The 23026-nt window shown below is 56.4% G+C and overlaps 8 protein-coding genes across 8 annotated transcripts; 4 read left to right on the top strand and 4 right to left on the bottom strand.

Annotated features, from left to right (window-relative positions):
• Positions 1-4043: 4043 nt before the first annotated feature.
• SPBR_00422 (nucleobase:cation symporter-2, NCS2 family) lies at positions 4044-5846 on the top strand (the record flags this gene model as incomplete). The annotated part of the gene is made up of 1 exon (XM_040758741.1): positions 4044-5846. One exon carries the CDS (start codon positions 4044-4046, stop codon positions 5844-5846), a length of 1803 nt encoding a protein of 600 aa, XP_040618255.1.
• Positions 5847-6565: 719 nt separating this feature from the next.
• On the top strand, positions 6566-7561 carry SPBR_00844 (uncharacterized protein; the record flags this gene model as incomplete). Its single annotated transcript, XM_040759163.1, has 1 exon — positions 6566-7561. The coding sequence occupies one exon, from the start codon at positions 6566-6568 to the stop codon at positions 7559-7561; it is 996 nt and encodes a 331-aa protein (XP_040618256.1).
• Positions 7562-8388: 827 nt separating this feature from the next.
• On the bottom strand, positions 8389-9205 carry SPBR_00939 (uncharacterized protein; the record flags this gene model as incomplete). Its single annotated transcript, XM_040759258.1, has 3 exons — positions 8389-8540; positions 8602-8802; positions 9118-9205. 3 exons carry the CDS (start codon positions 9203-9205, stop codon positions 8389-8391), a joined length of 441 nt encoding a protein of 146 aa, XP_040618257.1.
• A 58-nt stretch (positions 9206-9263) lies between these two features.
• SPBR_00131 (uncharacterized protein) lies at positions 9264-12422 on the top strand (the record flags this gene model as incomplete). The annotated part of the gene is made up of 4 exons (XM_040758451.1): positions 9264-10053; positions 10121-10216; positions 10241-10269; positions 10617-12422. The coding sequence occupies 4 exons, from the start codon at positions 9264-9266 to the stop codon at positions 12420-12422; spliced, it is 2721 nt and encodes a 906-aa protein (XP_040618258.1).
• A 189-nt stretch (positions 12423-12611) lies between these two features.
• Positions 12612-12928, bottom strand: SPBR_01138 (uncharacterized protein; the record flags this gene model as incomplete). The annotated part of the gene is made up of 2 exons (XM_040759455.1): positions 12612-12806; positions 12902-12928. The coding sequence occupies 2 exons, from the start codon at positions 12926-12928 to the stop codon at positions 12612-12614; spliced, it is 222 nt and encodes a 73-aa protein (XP_040618259.1).
• An 867-nt stretch (positions 12929-13795) lies between these two features.
• On the bottom strand, positions 13796-15338 carry SPBR_00532 (uncharacterized protein; the record flags this gene model as incomplete). Its single annotated transcript, XM_040758851.1, has 2 exons — positions 13796-14501; positions 14533-15338. 2 exons carry the CDS (start codon positions 15336-15338, stop codon positions 13796-13798), a joined length of 1512 nt encoding a protein of 503 aa, XP_040618260.1.
• Positions 15339-16624: 1286 nt separating this feature from the next.
• Positions 16625-18580, bottom strand: SPBR_00365 (glucoamylase; the record flags this gene model as incomplete). Its single annotated transcript, XM_040758684.1, has 1 exon — positions 16625-18580. The coding sequence occupies one exon, from the start codon at positions 18578-18580 to the stop codon at positions 16625-16627; it is 1956 nt and encodes a 651-aa protein (XP_040618261.1).
• A 2472-nt stretch (positions 18581-21052) lies between these two features.
• On the top strand, positions 21053-22906 carry SPBR_00404 (alpha-amylase; the record flags this gene model as incomplete). Its single annotated transcript, XM_040758723.1, has 1 exon — positions 21053-22906. One exon carries the CDS (start codon positions 21053-21055, stop codon positions 22904-22906), a length of 1854 nt encoding a protein of 617 aa, XP_040618262.1.
• Positions 22907-23026: the final 120 nt, after the last annotated feature.

A 23026-nucleotide genomic window follows, 5' to 3' on the forward strand; every position in this document is an offset into this window, starting at 1 on the left:
AGGAAGGGGAGCCATGAAGACTCACTTTGTCAAATGGTGTAACAGGCAGTGTATCTACCTTGGAGGGGGCACCTACCCTGTGGATGGCTGGCAAGGAAATTCGGGATATTCCACAGCTGGACCCGTTTTGTTTCGCCTGAAAATGCCTCCCAACGTTGCTGACAAGCTCCGGTATTCACAGCGTTTGCCGAAGCTGAGCTACCAAAGGTGCATATTATAACGGCCAACGACAAAAGGTTCAACAGTAATTAACGGGCAGCGAACACCGACGAGGATCACGTTTAAAAGGTACGACGGCAAATACGGGGTAGGAGTACTCATTCGTCCCGCTCGATGCAACTGTGCAACTGCTTTAAGGTTATCAACTAGACTCTTTACTTCTAACATGCCTCGGCTATTGATCTAAGCGTCTTTAGTGGGATCAGCAAATATAAATACGTCGTACAGCCATGCAGTATCAACACATGTTTGATCCTGGCAAACATTTGTCTAAGCAAGTTTACTTGAAGCCAAAATCGCCCCATATAACAAAGTTCGACCTATATGAAATCATGGTGTTGCATCTCAAAATATTCCGTACCGGAGAATACACGGGATCAAATTATGAGCCAACAATCGAGACATTATGACGATTATGATGAATTTACTGAGGATGCTGTGTTGGACACCGTTGCGGATCTGATGCGGTGGCCCAGCTTCTACATAAACTCTACACTAGTACCTCATGGTTGCACTCCTTCTATCGTGGCCAATACTCGTAGATCAAAGATAAAAGACAAAATATGATCATATATCATGACTCGCAAACATCTTACTTTACCATCGGTAGGCTCAAGTGAGAATAGAGATGGCAAACATGAAATTGCAAATGATAAAACAGCTCTTACCACCCCTCCCCCGGTTGGTATCCTCTTACAGACGGGGGATCACGCGACGTCAGAGGCTGACGATGATGTTTTTCTTCTTGGTCAGCATTTCCATTGTCCATGCTTCGCTAATACGACTCACAAACTTCTTCCAATCGCGAATATCTGCCAGTAGTTGTAAAGACATAGTATTTTTATAGATACCCCGAGCGGCTGGAGACGGGCTATGCATGTCTTACATGTGGAATGTATTCCCCCCTTCAACACAAGTCACGCAGGTGCCAACTCTGGTCGCACATAATAGGGGCAGTATTCGATGCTTTGCAGAATAAGATGGAAACAACAAAATTTGAAAGAATTGGAATGACTCTACCTTTGCATCCTTTATTCGTCCTAGTTTTACGTCCACTACATCGAGGGAAGAGCTTCATCTAGGACTTGACCAAAGCCATCAGTCCGGCACGCGACCACGCGCAATTTTCGTTCCGGTGCTTCTCGCCGCGAGTGCCGCAGATAGAAAAGCATGAACACTGCGCCGTACTGCAGCGTATTACGCCGTGAGACGACAATAGACGAAACCTACCTAACCCCGCGCGCCTGGAAAGGACTACTTATGCATTCGGCACCACACCATGTTTTTCGTGCCAACACAAACCCCTCTCCCCTCCGCAGATCCCACGCAGCTAGAGAACCGCTGCTGAGGGGAAAGGGGCGGAGGCGGCCAATGCCGTTATTCGAGTCGCGCAAGCGGCCGGTCCCCGACAGCTATTTTGTCTGCTTCTCTGCGTCGAAGGAACGTGCGCGGCAGGCTGAGGCGGTGATCAATTCTTTTGAGAGGAGACAACAGGGGTGATGGGTGGCAGGGACAGCTTTCAGAGCTATGGAGGTGAAGACGATGATATGAAGGAAAGGTCGAGAATGGACGAGACAATGTACATAACGGCGAGGTGCATCTCCAGGCGTAGCTGAAAGACAAAACGGGTTGATAATCTCCAATGTTAGCCGGCACCCGCAAGCCCGCCTTATGGCTTATCGTGTGGATTAAGACGGAGACCAGGAGAGCGAACGTGAAGAGGAGACATTGAAAAGTGCACTAACACATGGCACTGAACAGAGCTCCAAACGCCCCTTTTGCCAATGGTGGCGCCCGGATGTCGCTTGCTTAGCCTTATCTATGGGGAATGAGAGTCCAACCAGACAGCTCCACCCTCTCTCTTCCAACGGCGGGGGACCATACCCGACGAACGGAGTCGATGCAAAGATAGAATTTTTAATCAATGTATCTTATCTCGACCCTTTTTTGTGGGTGGGCGTTGTCCCAGTTCAGCATGGAGCGACTTGTGGTCCTGTTCTTATCAGTGGTATCTGACCGCAATGGTCTCCATGCTTGTAGTCTCGGCGTTTTGAGATTCTGCATTAGAGTTCACCTAAAGCGTGTCGTCACTGTGTGTTTTAGAGGAAAGAAGACCATAACATAGATGGCATTTTCAACATAATTATTTGTTATTGGCAACGAGCATGATATCCCTCGTCCTGGACTTTCGGTTGCCCACTTTGTTGTCAAACCTTGTCGGGGCGAGACGGCTGCAAGACAAATACACAAAGTTATTTCTTCTGTGCACACGCAGCGTGAATTTCTTGTCGTCGTAGTGCCCATGTCTCGAAGGCTTCACACTTTGTTGCGTGGGTATCCGCCAACGTGGACGATTTTGCTACCGCTCTCCATGTTTCCGTCTCTCTTTAATCGGGACGTTGTAGTGTTCATCACATTACTCGATCGTATCGAGTCAAGAATATAAATCAAAACGAAAAGAGGCTAGTAGCCCTGGCCGTACCCACACACACCAAAACAGAAAACGAAAGCGACTGAGACGGGGAACCCAGCGCTCCAGCTCACCTGCGGAGTATGTCGTAGACCCCGACTTTGTTGACATTGGTCCTAGACAGCATGCTGGGGCTTCAGCTTATATTTAGAGTCTCCCAGAAAATCATGCCGCGTCTAGTCCCTCTGCAGACAGCCACACGACGCTGAATGAACGACATGGCCGACTTCCGTACCACATAGCAGGTAATATGGCGCGTTTTCCGCCAGAGACGGCGATCATCAACTGTATGCCAAGGCTAGACGGTAAACAAACTTGGCCACCACGCCGTGCGGGAAAGAACAACGACGACCAAGCCATGACAATACTTTTGCGAGAGATGATTCGAGGTCACTTATACAACGAGGACACGTGACGGGTGAACAATCTGATGGACTGCAAAACAGTCGACAGCAAAGTCGAAAATACTCCGTTCTCAGAAGGAGAAGCCGGCACCCGGTTTCAATGCATTCTGTCCGGGGCCGTGCTTGTGCAATCCGCTCACCTCCTCCAGCGCGAGGCTGCACCCCATCACCATCTTCTTGTTGTCCTGTCGTTTGCTCTTGTGCTAGCGTTTTGCTCAGTCGTTTGTATGTGTAATTGTTTTGAGTCCGTTTTGACTCTGTAGGCCCCATTCTTTCTGATAGAGAAGTGGAGACCGCCCGTTCCTTCCGTTATGTGTGTGGCAAGTGCGACCCGACTGCCCTCCGGCCCCAGGGCAGTCGCCCCGCAAGTCCAAGCCTTTAGCTTCTTTCCTTTCTTGTGCTTTGGTTTGCTGGTGATAATGACACATGCTTGTGAGAATGAAAAACCTTGGCCCATTGACGCTTGGCAGATCATAAAATCTGGAGGACCTCGCGACGAGACCGAGCACCATCTAGAGTCCCAGCTCAATTCAATCCGTTGCATCCCGGATTGCCATTGTCGTCTTGCGTCGCACATATAAAACACGCTCCTGGCCGCCGCCTCTTGACGAAAGGCGGAAACCGGAAGGCACGACGATCGTCTCTCTCATTAACAAGCATCGCTCCTTCCCCGCATCCGTCGGCCCTGAATCGAGCGCCACGTTCACACATTTACACCCTGATATCCTCGCTTTCCTAATCGGGTCATTCCTCGGTCGTTCCTACTTTCGACTCGTTCTCGCACGTCCCTCTTCGTCTCTTTCCGGTTCTTCTTCTCGTCTTCTCTTTCCTTTTCAGATCCTCTTCTTCTCCTTCCCTTTCCTCTTCCTCTTCTCTTCTCCTCTTTCCTTTCCCGTCCTCATCCTTCTTTCTCCATCACACATCACCAATTTCACCCAACAAACTTCACAATGGATGAAGATCAGGGCCCGTCCCAAATCGCGCCGACCGAGGGCCGCCGCGGTGTCGGCGCAAAGATCAGCAGTGCCGCCCGCACCGCCAAGCACACCCTCTTCACACGCGATGGCCTGCTCGGCGACTACGACTATGCATTTCTCTTCCGGCCCAACCTGCCCTTTATGAAGAGGTCCAAAATGGCCTCGCCCTTCTTCGGCCTCCACGACAGAATGCCCGTTGTGCTCGCCGTCCTGCTTGGCCTGCAGCACTCCTTGGCCATGCTGGCTGGTGTCATCACGCCGCCTATCATCATGGCCGGTGCCGCCGGCGGCAACTTGGTCGCCGAGCAGCAGCAGTACCTCGTCTCGACCGCCCTCATTGTGTCCGGCATTCTGTCGCTCGTCCAAATCACCCGCTTCAAGGTCCGCGGCACGCCCTACTACATCGGCACCGGCTTGATCTCGGTCGTCGGCATCTCCTTTGCCATCATCCCCGTCGCCGAGGGCGCCTTCAAGCAGATGTACGCCAACGGCTTCTGCCCGTCTGCCGAGGACGGCACCCCGTTGCCCTGCCCCGATGGCTACGGCGCCCTCCTCGGCACGGCTGCCATCACCGCCCTTATCGAGATCCTCATTTCTTTCATTCCCTCCAAGACCATGCTGCGCATCTTCCCACCCATCGTCACCGGCCCCACCGTCATGCTCATCGGCATCTCTCTGATTCAGTCGGCCTTCCAGGGCTGGGCTGGCGGCTCGGGTCTCTGCAGCGCCGCCGACCCCATCGACTTTTACAAGCTGTGCCCCGACATCACCGCCCCCCACGCCTTGCCCTGGGGCAGCGCCGAGTATATCGGCCTCGGCTTCTCTGTCTTTGTCAGCATCATTCTGTGCGAGCGCTTCGGCTCGCCCATCATGAAGTCCACCTCGGTCGTCTGGGGCCTGCTTGTCGGCTGCATCATCGCCGCCGCCTGCGGCTACTTTGACCGCTCCGGCGTCGACGCGGCCCCCGTCGCCTCGTTTGTGTGGGTCCACACCTTCAAGCTGCAGCTCTACGCCCCGCTCGTCCTGCCCATGCTCGCCGTCTACATCATCTGCGCCTGCGAGGCCATTGGCGACGTGACGGCGTCGTGTGACGTCTCGCGCATCGAGGTGTCTGGCCCCATCTACGAGAGCCGCATCCAGGGCGGCGTCTTGGCGGATGGCCTGAACGGCGTGCTGGCCGCGCTCATGACCATTACCCCCGTCACCACGTTTGCCCAGAACAACGGCGTCATTGCTCTGACGCGCTGCGCCAACCGCAAGGCCGGCTACTGCTGCTGCGCGTTCCTCGTCATCATGGGCGTCTTCTCCAAGTTTGCCGCCGCCCTCGTCGCCATTCCCAGCTCCGTCATTGGCGGCATGACGACCTTTTTGTTCTGCTCCGTCGCCGTCTCCGGTATCGCCATCATCACCCGCGGCGTGCCCTTCAACCGCCGCAACCGCTTCGTTCTGACCACCGGCCTGGCGCTGGGCTACGGCGCCACCCTCGTGCCCACCTGGTTCTCCAACGTCTTCACTTACTCCGGCGGCAACAAGTCGCTCACCTCCTTCCTCGACGCCATCGTCCTCGTCCTGGAGACTGGATTTGCCGTCACCGCCCTCGTCTGCATGCTGCTCAACCTGATCCTGCCCGAGGAGATTGACGATGTGAACGAGAGCCACATCCCTGCGGACATGCCCGAGCCGGAGGTCGTCATTGCCGCCGTCCACCACCCGACCCCTTCGGCCTCGGGCCACAACAATGCCACGACTACAAAGGGCGACGAGAAGCAGGCCTAAAATCAGCGAAATTTCCTTTTTGGTTGCTGTTTTTTGTTTCATTTTGCATAGTTTGGATGACATGATTGTTTTTGAAGAGTTTGAGTTCGCTGGTGACCTCCTCTGACATGAACGTTTGTTTTGGTTACGATTGTTTGGCCGTTTTCATTTTCTGGGAGATACCTTTTTGTGTGAAAACAAGATTTGCGCGTTTGGAACTGGACCTGTTGACCTTTTGGACTTTTAACTTCATACACATGCTAGCTTGCAAACTTATTTATTCATCTGTTGTGTACGGTGCACGGAGTCTTTTTGGTGGTTACCACAGAGCGATCTTAATTTTCACCGGGTTTAATTGGCCTTGGCGCCACTGTTGCGGCGCAAAGTTAGAGCCAGGGGACAAGAGGGCTCTCTGCCTCAACGGCGCACCATCGTCGTGAGAAGTCTCGAAAAAAAGCCAATGAAGACAGACGCACTGCAATACCTCCTTATCTTTTTTTTTCGACGCTGGATAAATCCCGGACATTCAGGCAGTCTTCTTTTTCAACAAAACAAACGTAAGGCTTGGTCCCAATTTAAACGCATCCTACGCCAAGATCGTTTTTGCCCACCCATACTTGGCGTGTCAGAGCCGACCCCTTTGTCGGCCAAGCTGTATTATGACTGTTGTTGTCATTCCCCCGAACGCCCACCACACTTTAAACTGGACAAACATCTTTTTTCGGAAGACGACGTACATCATGCGGTTCTCGCCAATATCAATATCACCAGTGATGTTGTTCGCCGTCCTCACAGGCCTCGCCGGTTTGGTCGGCACCGCCCAAGCCAGTGTGTCCAACCGCACTGTCCAACCCGTTCAGCCCGCCCAGCCCGTTGACATCACCCTTGCCTACCCGCGCAGCGAGGCATACAACACCCTTGGCCGTATCCCCATTGTCTTCTCCATCTCCAATCCGCAGTACGCCATCTGGCTCAACCCGCGCATCGACTTTGCCATTGGCAAGTACGGCGGTGACTATCCATTCGAGGGCCAGTGTCCCGTCTACGCCGACACCCGCAACTTTACCGTCGACCTCTCCAGAGTCAACCTGACGGACCCGGCTACGCCCGACCCCTTGTACGTCTACGCCTTTTGGGAGTGCCTTGACTACGAGGTCGGCGAGTGGTACTTTTCCTGGACCGTCCGCACAGGCCGTGCCCCCGACAATGCCACCGACTTCCAGTACAACAACAGCGTCACCGACACGGGCGGGTTTGTGTTTGCCACCGTGCACAGCGGCGGGCGCACCATGGACCTCGTCGAGAACACGAGCAACACGTCTTGCGACAGTGTGCCCTACGAGCACGACTTTCTCGTCGCGGCCATCGCCGAGGGCTCCTGCAACGGATCCATCACAGATTGGCCGGGCTGCGCCGTGGTCGCCAACGACACGGGCGCGTCCATTGCGGCCGCTGTGCCCCCACCTCCGTCCAGCAGCATCTGTGGCGGCAGCATCAGTGCGTCCATTGCCGAGACGATCAACAACACGCCGCGGTTTATGGGCACGTGCCCCGTGCTGCCCATTGCTCACATCGATTGCCCGCCCTCGTTGACAGTCCAGGACATGGGCACGGCAGCGCTGCCGTCGGCAACCCAGCCCGGAAGCAAATCGGGCGCCGTACCAAGAATGCCGCTAGACGTCCTCGGTACAATGGCGGTTGCCGTCGTAGCGGTTGCTCTCCGTGAGGCTGTATAGTAGGTTAGAATTGTGTGGTGCGGTGTACATAATAGACCAAAAGTCTCTAATGTTAGTACATGATCAAATGTACGTTTACGGACATGCTTTTCCCTCAAAGTAAGAGTCTGTACATTTGACACAATACGTCGTACATGGCAGCGCCATTAGATGGATCTCACCAAATATCCTTCCGTCATACCGCTCTGATCATTCGTATTCTTTGATTTCCCGAGTCCTCGAACCGCTGATGCTTACCAGTCTCGCCGCGAGTTGCAGGTTCTGTGAGGAGTGACATTCCCACTATCAGACGGTTGGGTGCCGGTGCGGAGTCTCCGTGAAGGAGGTGTTGATAGTGAAGGGGATAGAGAGATGGAGAAAGATTAGAAGCATAGGTGAGAAGACAATGAGTGTTACAAATACAGGAGGATTGTATCGATGAACGTGTTGCAAACGGAAAGAACGAGAGTGTCTTACGTCAACAAACAGAGTCAAGAAGGGAAAGAACGAACGCTACGGAGTTCGTGTACCAATTGGGCTGCACATATTTATTCACCCGTCCCTCTCCTTGCCATCCATACATTGGGATACCAATTTAGATATAAAGCCAAAAAAGAAGAAAAAAAGAATTTAATAAATACCATTTGGACTTGAAATAATAAAAAGAATTATCTTTGTTGGCTTTCAATGTCGACACGTGATTAACAAAATTGGCTGGAAAAAGCTTAGTGAGAGTCAGGGGTAGGCGCAATCCGCGGTTGCGAGAAAGAGCGACCGCGTTCTGCGAAACGCGTCCGTCGAAAGCCGCTCACTTTGGCTTCACAATTCGCTGACCTCACTCTCAACAACTATCCAGCCTCCTTAGCCTCCACCTTGCCCTGCGCCCAACGCTGCAACAGGCGTTGCAGGCCTCGCACCAAACTAAGCCGCATCGCTTTGTCTGCATGCGTTGCACTGCCGTTGGACTGCACTGGCGGCGCCAGCAGCTTGCAGTGTTCAGCTGCGGATTAACAAACAGTCAGAGACAACGGCTGTTCCGACGCCTGTTTCGATGTCTCTACTAACGCCAGCCTCTATACACGTCCCGATGCCAGAGTTGCCGCGAACAACTGCCCCAGCGACAGCATCGGCCTCCGCGGGCGTAATGGACAGTGTGCTGCCGGCCTTGAGCGACCGACGATCCTCGACATCGACCGTCCTCAAACATCCCTCCCCAGTTGCATCAGCCTCTAAACCAGCCACGCTGCCCGCTACCCATCTAGCTGGGCACGCTGTCACAGGGCCAGCTGTCACAGGGCAAGCACAAACAATGGCAGCACCAAGCAGTGCCACCTCCACCAGCCACACACGTCATCGCGTACCTTTGCCTTCCGATGCAGCAAGCAATGCCCCAAGCGGACATGGAGTCGCCCATCCCCCCATGGGCCTGTTCAAACACGCGGCCATACCACATACGGACGAACCTCAACAGCTAGAAGCCGCTACCACCACACGTCCGGCTGTACTACCACTCAAAGACCCGGCCGCTGAAAAGGAGGTGCATAAGAATCCTCTTCCGCAGAACAAACAGAGCACACTCCGCGTCACGACTGTATCACCAGCTGCACCCCCGGTTCTGGCATCCTTGACCAAGGCGAGCCCGTCTCCCATATCCCCCAGTGCCATCTCCTCTGGTCTCCAGTCTGCAAGTAATGGCCATGCCAGCCCACGCCTCGCATATAAAATGAAGCGAACCGGCCGCCCTGGCATTCTACCGCCCAATTTAATGTACTCGACTGGATCGAGGACACCCCCTACGTCTTCGGGCTCGACGCCCACGCGCACACCTACGGACACGCCGCCAAAATCGTTCCGAGACGGCCTTGGTATCAAGACACAGCCACCGCCGCTGCCGCAATCAAGACTGTCTGCGCCCACCGACCCCAAGCCGGCTTTTGTTGAGAGTGACCTGGTATCCAATGCATCGAGTCCACCACGTCGTGTAGCTCGACAGCAGAATAATGCCGCAGAATTTCTGGATGGCCCAACCAATCGGACTGGGGTCAACGGGCTTAGGCGGCGCCGAGAGTCGGCCGTGGAGCCGGCAGAGCCTCCACAGAAACGTGCCAAGTCTGCCCACAGCTCCTCTTCCAGATCCAACTCTCGGAGGCCATCGTCAGACTCGGAGGATCTCGTCGAGACTGCGCCTACGTTGACAATCTCGCTCTCCTCGGGCCCGGACTCCCCAAAATCTTCTGAGCTTTTGGTTGACAATGTCAACTCCACGGATTCTTCTGACAGTGACATTGAAGAAGTCAGCGGCCAGGCAGATGTTGCTGACGTCGAAGCAGACAAGGACATCGTCAACCTGAGTTCCGGGCAAGACTCGGATGCAGGAGGCAGCTCTTCTGATGAGGACGACCTCTCCGACTCTATCGACGTCGGCCCCGAGGACGCTGCTACCGTGTTGTCGTCTGAATCCCCAGCATCGTACTCGTTGACGCCCAGCGGCCGCGCTTATAACAAATATCTGGGTAACTTGCTACAGTACGACTTGTCGAACCGCGCTATTGCGTATCGCTAACACTTTGTTCATTTCAGACAAGGACGGAACCATGCATGGGACAAAAGGAGCTCTCATCCCCGATGGCTACGAGCTGTGGCGAAACCGAACGACACCGTGGATCTGCCCCGTCCGTACGTGCCGGAAACTCTTTCCAGAACTGGTCAGCATGGGTGGCCATTTTTCGGTACGTTGCAGAATACAGATTTGCTTCTTTTTCGTGTCAACCAGTCAACTGACCGTGTTTGTATTGGTGTCCGGCTCCAGCGAGGGCATAGAGCAACCAATTTGAACGACAATCTGGACGTCACATTGACTGTAGTTAAGCAAGTGTCAACCAAATCCGAACGCCTCGGTGCCCGCGTTGTCTCGCGAGAGGCGCCCACAAAGCTTGAACCCCTGGCCAAACCCTTGGTGTCGGAATCAGCTAAGAGAAGTAGGTTTGGCAGAGAAAAGGTTTCAGCAACGAAAGCTCACCACAAGGAGACACTCGATAGTGAGGTGGCTGTTTTATCAAACGGTATCGCCGCGCAGCGACCGTCAAAGAAGTCACCGACGGCGCCGGCAAAGCGTCCAACAACGGAGCTTCTGGTGTCAGCGTCTGGCCGGGAGTACGCCAAAACCATAGATGGTGACCTTGGTTTTGGCGTACTCTTTCCGGATGGTTACTCCAAGAGCTCTGTTCCGGATATGCCGTGGCTGTGTCCGGTCCGTGACTGTCAACGTGTTTTTCAGAAGATTGTCAACCTGGGGGGACATTTTACGCGGAAACACCGGCATACGCTCTTCAACGACAACAGAGACGGCACACTGTCCAAGGTTGGCGTCCATACCCATATGAGAGCGTTTATTGTGTCCACCAATAAGCGACCTGCGGTCGAACTGGAGCCTCTGGCGCCGCAGGTACCCGCGGGCGCTCAGGCCAAGACCGATGCCTTTGCTCTGTCGCACTCTTTGCCATCCAAATCCCCGAGACTAAGTGTCCTTTCCAAAAGCGCGGTCCGAACCGACGGTCCACCTCCGGGGCCCGACGATTTTGCGATTCCGCGTCCGGTCGACCCGCAGGCGACATGGGAGTACCTGCAGCCCTTTCTGGCGCCGGCGCTCCGACACCCTGCACCGCCCAAATCGGGCTACAGCAGCCTATTTCTGGCGGCCCAGCGGGTGCGCGACATTAAGTGGAACGAGCGGCGTGTTGTGCCCGTGGGCGGACACACGACGGCGAGCATTGCGTCGGCGTTGATCCAAATGAGCGGTGACTGGGTGCCCAACCCGTGCGACTACTGCCGGTCGGGCCAGGGACTCTATGACGGCTGCATTATTGCGAGCAGCAAGGGCACGGCGGACATGAATGTGGCCTTTTCCAAGTGTGCCAACTGTGTTGAGCGGCGCAACAAAATGCCGTGCAGCTTGCGCCCGACTTTCCAGCCGCGGTTCGCCAAGCTGTTTCCGCACCTCGACTACGACGCGGCATATCGCTATGCGCGGTCGGGCAATTTCGGATTCAGCGAGACCATGGCGGTGTCGCAGCCGCAGCGCTTGAAGGCGGACACGGCGGGCATTGTGCGCCGTGAGAGGGGGTTGGCGACCAAGGCAGGCGGCGGCGGCGGCGGCGGCGGAGCGGACAGCGGTCCTGACCCGGCGTCGAGTGATGACGAACCTCTGGCGCGTGGGGTGCCCCACCGCGCTGGACAAACGGCGCCGCCTGCACGAGTGGCCGGTTTCCAGCAGCACGAGCCAAACCAGCTTCGACTCGACCGCCGCGACCGCCGCCGCTCGGGCCACGTTGCCGATAAGGAGGTCGACGTGTTGCCAACAGGGCAAACAGCAACGTCGTCGTCGTCGTCATTGTCTTCGTCGTCAACGGCTCTGTCCCGACCGCACACGAACACCGCCAGCAGTAGCAGACTCGCGACGACCAGCAGCGACTCGGCGTTGATGGTTGCCGGCAACGTGCAGCCGGGTGGACCCGACGCACTGGAGATGGAGGACTGGGAGGTGGCGCCCGGGCGGGTGCAGAGCAAGGCGCACGAGAACATTGCCTTTTCCAATGCGTACCTGACGTCAAACCAGATGGTCCCGATCGACCACAACATGTCGTACCGCGTGGAGGTAGTGCGGCCGGGGCAGTTGGTATCGTTCAACGCCGACGAGAGGGCGATACGGATGTGCATGTTGGCAGCAGGCAAGCTGCGCGTGGTGGTGGGCGACGACCGCTTTGTCATGGGTCCCAACGGTATGTTTCGGGTCAAGCCGGGCACGTCGTTTGGCGTGGAGAACCGGCAGTACATTGACGCGTATCTGCATATTACGGCGTGGAACAACATTGCAGATGCATAAGCTATTTTGATGGGTGGTCTGAGACAGGGGAAGTGGTCCATTGATTGAGCCAATGGAGCATGAGATATACCCCTTATGGCGTGGCATGGTGTAATGACGTTTTTCATTTACAATGCACGACATCGTTTACAGCTCTGGCGTTTCAAGGACTGCAATTATTTTATTATTTATCAAAGTCTGTGTTGGCGACTACCTCTCCCTACTTTGTATTCTCGCCGACACTCGCCTTCGTTTCGACCCAGCCGTCGCCGAGGCCGCAGAGTCGGCACGCAGCGACGCGGCCAGGGCGTCGCCCTTCTCCATGTCCCGGTCGCCGACGAAAAGATGAGCGCCGGCCGTGTAGGCCATCGTGACAAAAGCGCCGCCAATGCCCTGTGCGCCGTCCTGATGTGTCAGTCGGCGGCGTCATACTATTTCCTGAGATTTTGTTATCCACATACCGGTCAGAACAATGCCTTGCCCTTGATCTTGGCCAGGACCTCGTCTGGCACGGTGATGTCGGCCATCGTTGCTGAGGTCGGTTCGATGGTGTGTAGGACAGGGATGTGTATATATAAGCGGACGACGGCAGTTGAGGCAGCGGCTGAGGCAACTGGCGTAGACTGTGTACAACGTGTGACGGAGAAACAAGAAGGGCGGCACAACTCGAGATCAGCAGCTGGGCACGCCTGTCATCTGTGATATAGGATCGACACCAACCTCATCTCCTGCCCGCCTTCGTCTGTCAATCCATTTCTCCAAAAGCCGCGGGCAGTCTACATCCTGTGCCGTCCAAAGCTGTCCCAGAGGTGGGATCATGCGGCCTCATAGACGGTACTCTGCAGCCTGGAAGTTCGGAGTTGTGTCTTCCCCAGGGACATTCCAGGAATTCCATCGTTGGGGCCAAGGCTGGTCTGCTGGTAATGAGATCCTCAAGAAAGGGGCAAACGGAGGAACGGGGAGCAAAGACACCATTGGCCGTCCGGCGCCGACTAGTCATGTCTGGGGAAGTGTGAGGAGGGGCGGGCGAGTCGACGCTTGGCGAAGATATGACGATTGTCTGGCGATTCTCCTGCTTCGATCTTTCGCCTTCCTCCTGCTGTGACCGACGGTTCTCCGTACTCCACTTACCCGCAATATGTATGCCTACTTCTGTCATAATCGGAGATGCAATAATGCGAATGAACACCAACACAATTCTAAACGGCAGTCACGACGCGTCAGGCAGGAACGCTTGTAAACGACGGCAAACTATAAGAAGGTAAGGGGAAAGAACGAATGGCTTGTTTAGCTGCTCTTTCTGTATTCGGCCAATCTGCATTCTGGGCCAAATTATGTTGTTTTTCGTCTCAAAACACCGCCAACTATCAAAAACAATCCATTGCCATCAACGATCAACGGTCCGAGTTCAGATCAAGAGAGACGAGGGAGCGTATCATGACATCGACGGACATATAGGTTTTCCCGCTCATTGCGCTTGTCGTACCATCGCCACCGTTTTTGCTTTCATCCAAAACTCCGTCTTCGAACCGACTGTTCAACAGCCCGTCACCAATATCCTCATCATCCCCGTCGTTGTCTCTGTTTCCGTCATCGACGTTGTCCCCTGCAACAGTCTGTGTGATTGCCGTCGCTGAATCCGCCTGCCAAAACGGTCGCCGTCCCCGCCGCTCTCGGATCTGCTCGATGGCGTCCTTGCGCACGTCCTCAATGAACCGGTTCAGCAGCGTCTGCTGCTCTTTGAAGCCCGGATGGGCGACACCGCCCACCAGCAGCGGTGGGCCCCATTTGAGATACACCTTGTTGTGGCAGTCCGGCACGACGGGCCGCAGCGGGTGGTGCCGGAAGTACAAGTGACAACAGTAGCAGGCGGCCTTGCTGCAGCCAATGTAGCGGTCGCCGTTGTCTGCCCAGACCAGTCGCTGGGCATGGAAATGCTCGAGAACCTGAACCTCGGAATGGACGCCCGGTGCTTTGAACGATTCGTCGTCCAGCTGCATCCGCTGAGTGAGCTGGTGCTTCTGCTCCAGCTTCTGGAGGCCGGCTGTGAGCTCGGCGAGCAGCTCCGTGTCGTCACTTTTGCACATGCGCACGGCAATGCTTTCCAGAAGCGAGCGGTGTGTGGCAGGACCGGCCCGAGATGGAGGTGGGAGAGGCCCGGTATGGGGCGCTATCGCCAACCGGCAGCGCTTGAATGTGGAATGGGTTGAGCAACATGTCCTCGACATCCATCACGCCGACGACAAGCCGGGCGTGGACACGGATGTGGTTTGCCAGGCGACCTATGTAATGGTACGCCTGGGAAAAGCACTGGAGGGACGATTGCGCCGAATGCGGCTGGTCCTGCTGCATCTGTGCAAGCGCCTTGAGTGTCTGCATTTCGGCCGATTTGCGCTTGTCGTACGCCAGACGGCACAAGTCCAGACCGGCAACGACAGCACCGAGCGCGCCAGTCGACTGATTGAACTGCTGCAGCCACCCGGCGAGAGCCTTTTCTTGCCCGGAAAAAGTACCGCCCACCAAACTCGTCGTGCAGTTGTTGATGGCGCTGCGCAGCAGTGCGCATGTCTTCTTGATCTTGGACAGTGCGTTGGCTGTGCAGTATGCGGTGATCTCTTTAGAAGCTGTCTCCAACAGGGCTGTGCTGCTGTTGCCCGAACTGACAGTGCACGCATCGCCTCCCTTTTCGTGCTCGCACAAAAATGCAAGATCATCGCGAAACTGCCGGTGGATGTGCTGTGTTGTGATTGGCGAGGGCAGGGCGGCAGATGCCGTTTGTCCCCCGCGGACGGGATCGAGGGCGTGTAAGAGCTTGAGCGGCTCGTACATTCGATTGATGAGCTTTTCATACGGGCCAGCATGCGCCCTAGGCCCGACACCGGCCAGATTCTGCGACGATCCGGACCGGACTCTCCGGGTATTCGTTCTGGGAGGCATAATGGAATTGGTACAAAAAGTTGGCCGATTGAAGAAAACAGCAGCAAACTCCATTCGACATCTATTCCGGACTATATATATTTGTCGACAAACCAATTTTTGTCGACGGGGACAAGGCTTCCTATCGACTACATTCAATCGAGTGCGGCCCCTTGGCAGCGCGCCCGTCGAGTACAGTCGCCTCCATGGAGCAGCCTTGCCATCAGGTCGCTGCGTTACTGTGAGGATCTCGGTGTTTGGTTCATGTCGATCGCTCCTTTTTGATATAAACAACAACCGGCGGTGCTCCAGGCCTGCAGTTGGCTCAGACACAGTGTCCAGCTGGCATCCAGTTTGACCAGGTCTGCCTACCCCTCGAAGGTGGCCGTTTCGCCGGGCGCCAAATTCGTGCCCGCGGCCACAAGGCTGCGATGTGAGACGAGGTTGAGCAGAGGCGTCAGGCCATGCATGCGTTTATGCACAAGCGACATGTGACATGTGGCGCGATTCTGTTGGTATTCGCTCATTGACAGGCAAATATTCTGCTTCTTTGGCACACCTTCTCACTATTCTCTTCGCGACGTACGAGTGTCCCTGTCTGTCGACGCCACTTTCTCTTGCAGTTCCTGGTGCTAAGGCTGTCCTGCTTCGTACACGTCCCACGTTCTCTGGCAAGTGACCAGCTTACTGCTCTAAGAACCTTCATATACGAGCCGGAGCTGCCTCGGCCAAGTATCGTGTTGTTCCCAAAGGTCTACCAGTGCAGGTCGATGTGTAACGCACCCGGGCCGGCCGTACAAACTGCCACAGATACCTGCCCTGATAGCGCCTTCCCTGGCCCCTTGTTTGTCGCACTACCTTTTTGTTTACTTTTGCCCCTTTTTTATTACAACAATGTCATGTGCTACGCGAAGATTTTCACCTATTGGCTCGTTCACGTCAAAATGACAGAAATTGTTCTGCGACACCGCGACACTGCGACACACGCATCTATGTCCATGGCATGTGAATGAAATGCACAATATATTGGAAATATGTACAATCGAAGCGAAGTACCCCGATGACAAACAGCCACGAAGAGAAATGAGTCAAGAAAAGAAAGAAGACTCCAAGACAAGTTGAAAGGAAGGAAAACAGAAAACAGAAAGATAAAAAGCAGGCCCAAAGAAACGTAAAAAAGCACAACACAATCTCACCCACCTTTTGGTATTTCCCATCGCTCTCCAGCACCACTTCACGCCATTATCATTTCCCACATTTATCCTTGTCCGCACATTTTCCTCAATACAAATCCACCCATCCAATGTTCATCGCCAAGTGTCGTTTTCCGTGGCCGTGGCGGTGTTGCAGCCCTTGGGCACGGTGTAGGAGCGGTTAGGGTCGCTCTCCCAGACAACAGAGCCGTCGGCCTCCTTGCGGATGTACTTGTACTGGAACGTGGTGCCGGCGGGCAGGTTGAGGGTGACGAACCACTTGTGGTCGCTCGACGTGTAGTCGGCCGCGCTCAAGGCAATGGCGCTGCTGGTGTCCCAGTTGCCGAGGGCAGAGAGGGAGCCCGTCAAGAAGACGCTCTCGCCGTAGCTCGTGGTGGCGATCTCGTTGAAGGTGACGGCGACAGCCGTCGGGGTGGTACAAGCAGTGGTGGAAGTGGTCGAGGTGGCACCGCCCGTGCCGGACGACGTCACGGTGCCGCTGGTCAGGCTGGACGGCCACGATCCGACGGCGGCCGTGCTGTACGAGCCAGACACCGACGTCGCAGAGCAGACAGAGGGCACGCCGGAGGCAGACGTCTCGCCCCAGGGCGGCGGGACGACGGAGTCGCGGCGCATTTTGGCCGTCAGCAGCGCGGCGTAGGACCAGGTCAGGTCGCGGGCGGACAGCGGCGAGCCGGACGACTTGTCGTACTGCTCCGACAAGGACCCGTTGGCCATGGCGTACGTTTCCACGATACTGACGTAGCCGTCGGCGTAGGTCTTGGCAGCAGCAACAATGGAGGCATAGGCGGTGGACGTGGCGCCGTAGGTGCCGACGGCAGCGCTGCTGTAGAGGTCCTTGAAGAAGGCGAGCGAGGTGCTGTCGATCGTCAGGGAGCCGATGCGGTTCCAGGTGTACAGGGCGTCGTACAGCTGCTCCGCGGCAGCGAGCGTGGTCAGGTACCAGGGGTTGCCGTTGTAGTACGAGTCCTCGGGATAGCGGCCGACGGCAACAGCAACACCCTCAGCCTTGCCAGAGTTGAGCGCGTAGACGGAGCGGAACGAGTCGGTGTAGACCTTGTGGTTGGCAAGAGCGCGCGAGGAGCAGGGCTGGAAGGTGGCGTCGTCGCAGGCGGCGGTCGGGTCGAAGGCGTGGATGCTGGCGAGGACCGTGTTGGCATCCTTACCGGTGCGGCCGCCACCAACGTTGGCGTTCATGTAGCTGCCGGTCCAGAAGGACTGCATATAGCACAGAATCTGGGGCGCAATGGCGGTGCAGCTCGTGCACGAGGACCCGACGCGGGTGGCAAAGGCGCTGCCCTCGACCAGAGCGCGGTGCTGGGCGGACACGGTGAAGAAGGACGAGCCGCTGACCTCCTCCCAGAGATCGTAGCCGGTCTGGTTCCAGTACTGGGCGACGTAGGCCAGATCGTTGCGAACGACGGGCCAGACATTGGCAGCAGCATAGCTGGCGTAGCCGTTGTCGAGCAGCCAGTTGCCAAAGCCGACGAGCGCAGTGGCACGCAGGGCAGGGCCGTCACGCTGGGGGCGGCCCCAGGAACCAGTGAAGGCGGTCTCGTCGACGTTGAACTTGGGCTCGCCAAGACCGGAGCCGTCGGACAACTGGCCCGACGGGTTGGAGACGGTCTGGAGGGTCGCCTGGCTGTCGATGTAGTGCGTAATGGCGGACTGGACGCTGGCGTCGCCGTTGCGGAAGAGCTCGGTAAGCGTCTTCATGACAAGTGCAGCATCACGACTCCACGTGTAGTAGTCTGTAGAGAACGGCGGAGGCATTAGCAGAGGGACAAGTACGTGATCAACAAGGGGAGGCGGCGGTGACATACAGTCGGGGTTGGACGTGCTCGGCGAGGCAATGACAATGCCCGACTTGGCGCTGGCGGCGTACTGGCCAGAACTGCCAATGTTGCTAAGAATGCGTTCGACGGCGACGGCGGCCTCGGAGTCCAGCCAGGTGCCGACGTCTGCGCGGGGGTCAACGCGCGGCGGGGCACCTAGGACGGTCCGAGCGAGGGTCAAGGCCGCCACGGCCCAGGAACGGAGGGACGGCATTGCGAGCGTGGGGGCCGAGGAAACGGGAGAGCAGTCAAAGACAAGAAGGCAGCTGAGGGCAAACAAAAGAAGGAGGGCGCAAAGAGAAACGCGCTTTGCACGGCGGAGGCCAACGACGAGCGTTGGTGGTGCGAGGGGAGCGAATGAAAGTGGTGAGGCGGATGGGGGTGGAGAGAATGGGTGGTGAAGCGATCGACCATGGCCGTCTGCCTCCTTTATAGAAATCATGACATCTTGGGACGCTGCTGTTGGCAGGGGGAAGCTGTCAGCTCGCGATGACGCCGGTGGGTTTGACGGGCTCTTGCCCAATGTGGCAGACGAGTGCAATGCAGGTGCTTGGGAAGGCGCGCGGCACACGATGCGTGGTCTGTGAGGAAAGAGCGCCGGGGTAAGTACCGTGGCGTCAAAGGAAGGATCGAACTTGAGCGCACTGGGCTATTGACGACATCACGGCACCGAAGACGGGCCTTTCCCCACACGTTCCACACCACCTCGAGGAAAGACCGGCCCTACCAGACTCCGCACTTGCCCTCTGCACTCCGCACTTTGTGGAGAGCAGCGAACGCAGTTCCTGCATTTTCACGTGTTTTGCATCGGACGAAAAGTAAAAAAAGAAAAAAAGAAAAAAAAAAAATATAGACGACAACAAAAGGCATAATGGCTGGTACGGGCTGCCCCAGATGGAATCTGCCGGCTGTCTGTACCGTCACTGGCATCTGCTCTGCCCTGGCTAGCGGTGGAGATTGGTGGTGTGGACATTGTTATTTTGATTGTATTTCTGTCTCTTTGTCCCCTTTCTTTGCTAAGGAGCATAATGCATAATGCCTCATGTACTCCGTAGAGTTGTATCTCTACTTTATCCTTGTCCATATTAGCATGTATTCTATATATTCTTGGTCTCCAGACGTGGTCCATGGGGTAGTATTCCGTGCATTTATTGTTCGTTTACTTTTTTTTGCATTTTGTTTCTCTGCTTTCCTAAATTCTCTCTTATTATTTCCACTTCGTCCATAGCCCTCCTTCATCATCTACTTCTTTCGGGCCGTTCGTGGACCGATCGAAAAGGCAGCAAGACCCCTGTCTTCTCGTCCGCATTTATCACGGCCCACTCGTCTTTCATCTTGCAAGACTGCCAAAGTAGACAAAGCCGTGGAAATAGTCGAAATAGGAATAGGCAAAGTACGTCATATTGCCGTAGTCAGATAGCGCATGTTGGCTGTCGATCCCCGATTCATCTCGTACGGCCGGCGCTATTGTGGCCACCGTCGCTCTGGACCTCCGGGTGCTTCGCGTGAAGCGCTCGTTTGCACGTACTCTGCAGTTTGCAGTCCTGACTTATCCCCTCTCGCTAAGCGGTCGACTGCATCTGTCAGCGGCGCATCATGCAGCGACTGCCGGCGTCACCGCGGCGCCGAACCGGCCGATGCAGATGCGGAGGAAGGCTCAGGAGGGTGTCTTGGGGCAGACGCTTCCCATGTCTCAGGTCCCCAGGTCCAAGATTAACACGTGCATGTGGAGTATTGCCTCTGTACGTTGCATGTCGCCTTTTTGACCCAAATGAGGTTCATCCCGGGGTAGCATCAAGAGATGGCAAAGTACGGCCGGTGCCGTTCACCGTTTTGAATATGGTGCTTGAAAACCGCGCACCATTCATGTGCAGGGCGAGGAACGACGTGCGCCGTACATGTACGTCGTTCTTCCGTATTCGCACAAAGTTTGAAGCGACCCCGGCCTGCGACGTACATATCCGTCCAAGGGCCGACACTACGAAATGCTGCCGAGGCGATGCGACTCTACGGCTGCACGTCGCAGTGGCCCAACCAAAAAAGCATGGGCCAAAAGCGAGCAATGGTTCAAGATGGGCAGCGTGTCATGCAGAGTGCAATCTACAAAGGCGTGGTTTGGCCTTTCTTTTTCCTTTGTCTATTTGTCTATTTGTCTATTTGTCTATTTGCGCTGTATGCCACAATTCAACCTTCCCTGTATTCTGGCAGGCGCTGTCACTTGTGCATAAACTTCGGCCAATTGTGCCTGTCAACAGACCAGTCTCGCCGAGGCGCTGGCGACTGTTTGTGACGATCACAGCAGGACTGACCAATGGCCTTACAAATATCCCTGGCCACCTGGTTAGTGCGGCCGATTGCAGACGATCGAGGGACCACAGTGAGCTCTCAGTGGCTTCAGACGACTGCTGTTGACTTGAAACAAAGTTTCGACGGTGGGGCCCGCCGTCCTGTAACCTCCGTCATTTTCTGTACAACATACTGAGTGGTTGTGCCTCGTCTCTTTCTCTTTCCTATTAAGGAGAGGCCTTGGCGGCTATTGTCGACTTACACTACGATGTACTTATTAACCTATAAATCTTATACTGACTTATAGCTCTGTCGTCTTTGGGAATCCACTGCAAAGTCGAAATATCGACTTTGTTTTCCTCTCTCTTCCACATCACCCTTCTACTCCACCCCCATCAGCATGAAATTCTCCATTGCGTCCCTTCTCTTGCTGGGTCTCTTCCGTGGCGCCGCTGGCCTGTCGCCGGCCGAATGGCGCCAGCAGTCCATCTATTTTCTGCTGACGGACCGGTTCGCGCGCACCGACCAGAGCACGACGGCGGCGTGCGACACGAGCGCCCGCGTCTACTGCGGCGGCAGCTGGCAGGGCGTGGTCAGCCAGCTGGACTACATCCAGGGCATGGGCTTCACGGCGGTGTGGATCACGCCCGTGACGGGGCAGTTCTACGAGGACACGGGCGACGGCACGTCGTACCACGGCTACTGGCAGCAGGACATTTACGCGCTCAATCCCAACTACGGGACCGCCGCCGACCTCAGGGCGCTGTCCGACGCGCTGCACGCGCGCGGCATGTACCTGATGGTGGACGTCGTGGCCAACCACATGGGCTACGACGGGGCCGGCACGGGCGTCGACTACAGCGTGTTCACGCCCTTTGACAGCGCGAGCTACTTCCACGCGTACTGCGAGATTTCCAACTACGACGACCAGGCCAATGTCGAGGACTGCTGGCTGGGCGACACCACCGTCGCGCTGCCGGACCTCGACACCACGCTCCCGAGCGTGCAGACGCTGTGGTACGACTGGGTCCGGGGCCTGGTGGCCAACTACACCATCGACGGCCTGCGCATCGACACCGTCAAGCACGTCCAGACGTCCTTCTGGCCCGGGTACAACGACGCAGCCGGCGTCTACTGCGTCGGCGAGGTGTTTGACGGCGATCCGGCCTACACGTGCCCCTACCAGGCGGTGCTGGACGGCGTCCTCAACTACCCGCTGTACTACCCGCTGCTGGCGGCGTTCCAGTCGGCGTCGTCCTCCGGCATCGGCGCCCTCTACAGCATGATCTCCTCCATTGCTGCCGACTGCGCCGACCCGACGCTGCTGGGCAACTTTGTCGAGAACCACGACAACCCGCGCTTCGCGTCCTACACGAGCGACTATGCGCTGGCCCAGAACGCGCTCTCGTTCCTGTTCCTGGCCGACGGCATCCCCATCGTCTACGCCGGCCAGGAGCAGCACTACAGCGGCGGCGGCGACCCGGCGAACCGCGAGGCGACGTGGCTGTCGGGCTACGCGCAGACGTCGACGCTCTACAAGCACATTGCCACCACGAACGCCATCCGCGCGCTGCTCATCAGCGCCTCGTCCGGCAGCTGGGCCACGACGGCCAACAAGGCCGTCTATCAAGACAGCACCACCATCGGCATGGTCAAGGGCGGCGTGCTGACGGTGCTGAGCAATCTGGGCGCGTCGGGCGCGTCGTACACGCTGACGGTGACCGGCACGGGCTTGGCGGCCGGCACAGCGCTCGTCGAGCTGTACTCGTGTGCCACCGCGACGGTCAGCAGCTCCGGCAGCGTTGCCGTGCCAATGGCGTCGGGCCAGCCGCGCGTTCTCGTGCCAGCGTCGTGGGTGAGCAGTGGTAGCCTGTGTGGTGGGACGGGCACCAAGACGACGACGGCATCGACCACGACCACGGCGAGCTGCACCGCCGCCACGGCCCTCTCCGTCGTTTTTGACGAGCTCGTCGCCACGTCCTACGGCGAAGCCGTGTTCTTGTCTGGCTCCATTGCGCAGCTCGGCGGCTGGGACACGTCGAGTGCCGTCGCCCTTAGCGCCAGTGCCTATACGTCGTCTAACCCGCTGTGGGCCACGACCGTCAGCCTGCCGGTGGGAACGACGTTTCAATACAAGTTTGTCAAGAAGGAGTCGGACGGCAGCGTCGTCTGGGAGAGCGACCCGAACCGGTCGTACACGGTGCCGGCCGGTTGTGCAGGGGGGACTGTGACTGTGTCGACAAGCTGGAGATAGTCTGCATCGGCATGGTGTGGGACGAGTTTATTTTCTTTCTTTTGTTCATGTATGACGATTTCTGATTTCATTTCGGGGCCTTTTCTTGTAGGTCGTCCGTTCTTGTCTTCTCATGTACTT

Source organism: Sporothrix brasiliensis (assembly GCF_000820605.1).
Source record: "Sporothrix brasiliensis 5110 chromosome Unknown Cont19, whole genome shotgun sequence".
In the NCBI taxonomy this organism is placed as follows: Eukaryota; Fungi; Ascomycota; class Sordariomycetes; order Ophiostomatales; family Ophiostomataceae; genus Sporothrix; species Sporothrix brasiliensis.